General features: G+C 31.3%; 1 protein-coding gene across 1 annotated transcript; it reads right to left on the reverse strand.

The window, feature by feature from the left end:
- Positions 1–4,223: 4,223 nt before the first annotated feature.
- On the reverse strand, positions 4,224–5,084 carry LOC141641529 (F-box protein At3g07870-like). Its single transcript, XM_074450188.1, has one exon. It carries the CDS (start codon positions 5,082–5,084, stop codon positions 4,224–4,226), a length of 861 nt encoding a protein of 286 aa, XP_074306289.1.
- Positions 5,085–5,342: the final 258 nt, after the last annotated feature.

Here is a 5,342-nt window from a genome sequence, read left to right on the forward strand (position 1 = left end):
GCGAGCCTGTTGGCGACCTAAGGGGCTTCTGCCTCAGACCAAAAATCAGTTTTGGCTCGTTTATTCCATGTTTTGGTTCATGTTATGCATGTTTTAGCATGTTAGAGTCATGAAACGAGTGAAAACATAATAAAAGAGGATTTTTACACCCTCATACTTACATGTTTGGTTATGGCGAGTGACCGACGTAAGTGTAACAACTTGTTTGATCGGAAAAAACTCGGTTTAAAACCGTTTTGGTAAGTAAAAGAGTGTTTTAAAAGTTTAGTGATGGTGTAGTGGTCAAAGTGGTCGGACAAGTGATTTAATGCACGATGACGGTACCAAAAAATGTGTAAGGCTCGTGTTTACGATCGGTAGGTCGTAAACACGCGTCGGGTTGTGACTTAAGAAGTCGAGTCGAGAATTTTAAGGGAGAAAAGAGGGGGCGGACACTCGCGTGAAGATTATGGTGTGTGATGGTGGGTATTTATAGAGAAATGTGGGATGGTAGGTTGGTTGAGTTCGCGTGGAGGCTAAGCAGACACCTGCTTTAGGCGCGAACCACCCCGTGACTCAATGGGGTGTGTTGTCCCTTTCGCAAATTTGGATTTTGCATTTGTTCTAACCAATGTTTTGTTGGTTGTGATTTGTGGTCTTTGAGGTTTGCTTAGCCGTGTAAGCTTACTCTTGGGTGATATTTGGGGTAGGTATTTTGTGTCTTTGACTCGGGTGTGACCCGTGTGAGTCGGGATTTGAATTTCGAGTCGGTTTTTGGCTCGGTGTCAGTTTTGACTCTAATTAGGGTCATTTTAATGGAAATGACATGATGAAGATATTCATGGCATTATTTTTGACATTCTAGATTTGGGTTGACTCGGGTTGACTCAGGTTGACTCGAGTTGCGGGTTTCTGAGTCGGTTTTGGGTCCGAAGACGGTTTTAACTCTAAATAGTGTTACTTTAATGCAAATGAAGTTAGAAAACTTTTGAAATCAGTTTTCATATTCGAGTAGTGCATTAAACCGTCTCATGTATAGCCAATCCACGTACGCATATCAAAAACACGTTATAGTCCGATCATCATCGGGTGGTTTTTGGAAGGTGCAGATACTGGGTATCTACAACGTATACTTTCAAATCTTAACCAATACACATTTAAAATCATCATCCTTCTTTGATCATGGAGTATCATATCTGTATACTAAGTAAAACCCAAAAAATATGCCGGGCCTAAATATAACGCATTTAAGTGTATTTCCAACAAGAGTACACATACATTAAGATGCATAAGAAAACAAATACATATCCTTCGTGCAAACAACTTTCTCTCTCAAAAAAATTCTTAACATCGTCAAACGTACTGTAAAATAAAAACGTCCCGTAAATTTCACGGACAAAAGAACTAGTTAACGATTAAACTCCATCGATCAAACACTCAAATTTATCCTAAATAGCCACTTATACTATCTACAAAACACACTACATCAGGTAACGTGAAATGCGTCACTTACAATCTAACGAAACTTCTATTGCAAAACAAATTGTTTGGTCTGAGTAAACTTAAAAAACAACTACTATGTAATTGGCAGGGTAAATGGTGGATATGAAATGTAAAGTTATTCACCTATTGATTTGAATAATTTAACTGATAAAATGAATACTACTTATGGATGATTGGAATAAATGGTGGAATTTTAAAAGGTAAAATTTATAAACTCATAGATGGGCGGTGTGAATGGTGGAATGTTGACAAGTTTTTTCAATTAAATTGCTCCATTATTTGTCTTGGCGGTTGAAGCAAAGAGAGATATAAAAAGCTCTAATTAAATTTACGTTTAAATACAACCATATTTGAGATGGTTATGCAATCTAGTATGCCACACGAATCAAGGCAGATGTCAAAGTTAGAGTTCTAGTAGCATAACTAGTTTTTCTACCAGTGAAAATCACCGGCGCGTTTAAGATCATGCATAAGTGTAACCTCATTAGTCATTAGAATGAAGATGTTGATATTTTTATTGCTAACATTGACACACACATTTTTTTCATTTTAATTATAATTCATGTAGTTTGATGAGAAGTATAATAACATTTTAATATCTATTTTTATATATTAAGATATTATATAAGTAACAGGGTAAGTAGACGTAATACCACATGAATATAATGTGAAACTACTTAATTAGACATTGAGAATTGTGATATAAATTAATCGTGTTAATTGAATAGACGATAAGTCCGTTGGCTTATATTTTTTACTTTTAATTTGTTTCTTATATATTTTAATTAGTAACCGTGTTAGTTTCACATGAACTCCACTTATCGTGAGCCTTAAATTTTTTTTTTGTATTAATTTATTTTTTTCATTGCAATATAATTTTTATTGTTTCATAGGATAACGTACTTTAGAAGAGTATCCTTGATGCTCTTTATGTTATCCTTGTTTTATGGTATTTGTAATTTACTGCGTTATATGAAAAAAACTAGATTCTTTTATTTTCAAACTTTTTTTAGATGTAATCAATTCATTTAAACTAACAGAGAAAATTATAGAATAATATTGCACAGTTAAAATATGACGTTGTAACAATAAAATAGTAAAAGCCTATTTATATGTTCAATTATTTTTTTTCGAGATAACTTATTTTTAATATAAAATCTTAAAATTAAAATTTAAAATTTACTTTGATGTTTAGTTTTTATTTAAGCCTTTAGTTTACTTTAAAGTTAAAAAGATAAATTTTAATGTTTGTGATAATCGAGTTTGTATTTAGTTCTACAAATTGTTTAAACTTTTACTTTTTTATTTTTTTTTAAATAACAAACACAGTGATAGCCTAAAGTTATGGTGCTATTTGGTGTTTTTTTTTTCTCCTTCATTAATTTTTTTCGTCTCTTATTAATAATAAATGTCTTGGTGATATGGAGGAGGTTTGTGTTGATACTTGAAAATGTTGACGAAGCATAAAGGTAGGTGATTTGTTTGCTTTTTATTATTATTATTATTATTATTATTATTATTATTATTATTATTATTATTATTATTATTATTATTATTATTATTATTATTATTATTATTATTATTATTATTATTATTATTATTATTATTATTATTATTATTATTATTATTATTATTATTATTATTATTATTATTATTATTATTATTATTATTATTATTATTATTATTATTATTATTATTATTATTATTATTATTATTATTATTATTATAAATAGAACAAGTATAATTTGTTTAAGAGATGCCACATAAGATTAAATGGCTTAAGAAGATGTCATGTCACATACTCAAGCTTGCCTTTCTATATTATATATAGAAGATATGAGAAATTCCTATTTTTTTGTCAGCCTACCTTATTTTATTGTACTTAAATTTTGATCTCTCTAAAGAAATCGGAGAAGATCAGCCACTAACCCAACATATCCAATTACAGGTGAGGACCCTAGTTAGCTATGGTAGGCTACCCGTATTTACCGAGTAATACTTTAACAATGCTAAAATTAACAATGCTTTAATTAAACTCATCATTTAGTTAATAAATTTTCTTTTTTGGTGAGAGTGGCTTTCCAGCCCTTTATTTCGGGGTTGTTCCAGTCATTCTAGAGTTTAGTTTTATTGGTGATATAGACAAGAGTAGTTTAGTGATGGTTCATACCGCGTTTCTTCATTGATTACAAAGTTATTTGTCCACGATTTTGGGAACCGGTAACATGTAATTTTTTCTCTCGTCAAATAAATCAAATGAAAGAACCCCTCAAAGCTGCATGAAGATAGTAATACTGGTGAACTGTAATATCTTGATTTGAGATCCTTAGTCTACAAGATAATTCTTTTTTCGTTAATATTACATAGGTTTTCGATTATACATATATGACGTTTTATTAATGAATTATTCTTCTCTTAAAAAAAACATCGTTTTATAACGGGATAAATGATTTTCCATCAAATATCATTTATAGAAACATCTATTTGTAACTCATAAGATATGCCAATTAAGTTAATGAATAAGATATCTACCTATTTTAAGAATACCGAATATTAAAACTCAAAAAATAGACTGTGTATTTCATCAAATAATCTAACAATTACATGAGTAAAATATGAAATAGCTAAATAAATGACCACGATGACAATTTTTGGCAATCACTACTAAGAAAATTATCGCTCCAACCTTGTTAAATGTTGTAACGAACAACACGCCCTTTGAAACTACAAGTAAAACAATTTTATCCATTAGGAAAAGTGAACACATTTCTATCATCGAAACCATTAAGCAACATCATGCTCTCCATGTAACAACCGGTGAAAGAAGGGACAAATTTGTAACTCTTTGCAACAACATTCACTTCTTTACTTTCAAGGTTATATGAATTCACACCTCCTTGTTCTCCACAATGCAACAAGTTACCATCACTCTTTAGATACACATACTTTTGAAACAACCGTAAGTTAATAGTATATTTTTTGGCCCAAGTATTATTCTCCCTTGCCCATATGTTAGTATGTTCAAAATAGATATCCATTATGGCAATTGATCGATTGAAAATGATAGGAAATCGTTCATGATTTGTCCCCCCAAAAATTTCACAATTCGGCAAATCGATATAGTTCAACGCCTCTTTATCCACATTAAATGACACAAGATGAGAAAACTTACCTTTTGGAGTATTTTCTATCGGGTCAATACCTATCCAATATATAAGCCCATCGAGGTAAGTCTTTGGATGATGTTTGTCCAACAGACTTGGGCATTTCTCTGTTTCGAGAAATTTCCATGAGTTTTTACTCATGGTATATATCTCAACAAATTTAAGGAAATAATTCTCACCATGGAAATATAAGCTTGCTACAATCTTGTAATCATTTGTGATCGGGTCAAAACCAAAGGCGCATTCAGTATCAAATCCTGATTGTACTATTCGCGGAAGAGGAATTTCTACAGCTTTCCTAATCGAAGGATTCCAAAGAAAAATTTGAATTGGTTCTGTTTTTGCTGCTATATACTTCTTGACGCAAAGCACACCGTTAATATAACCGACTACTTGGTAATTGATGGGCGAATAAAAACCTAATTCATGCTTAGACATCCTTCTAAATGTGTCACCACGACGAATCGCACATAACTGATTTAGGAAACACATGTCATTGGTCTCTAATACTAGCAAGCGAGATTCATCTTGAAATTTGTGACGGTTTTTAAGGTGAGTTGAAATGAAATGTGGATCATCAATGAGTGAGCACCACCACTTAGAGACACATCGAAATCTTAATATGAATTTGGCCGGTAATTTAGCAAGAATTTCTACGCATATTTCTGGTGGTAATTTTGTTATAAACAATTTGTT

The sequence above is a fragment of the Silene latifolia genome, chromosome 2, assembly GCF_048544455.1.
Source record: "Silene latifolia isolate original U9 population chromosome 2, ASM4854445v1, whole genome shotgun sequence".
Lineage (NCBI taxonomy): Eukaryota > Viridiplantae > Streptophyta > Magnoliopsida > Caryophyllales > Caryophyllaceae > Silene > Silene latifolia.

Excerpts from the sequence above, each read along its gene's own strand:
- LOC141641529 (XM_074450188.1), bottom strand. The coding sequence starts at position 5,084 with ATGTCTAAGCATGAATTAGGTTTTTATTCGCCCATCAATTACCAAGTA.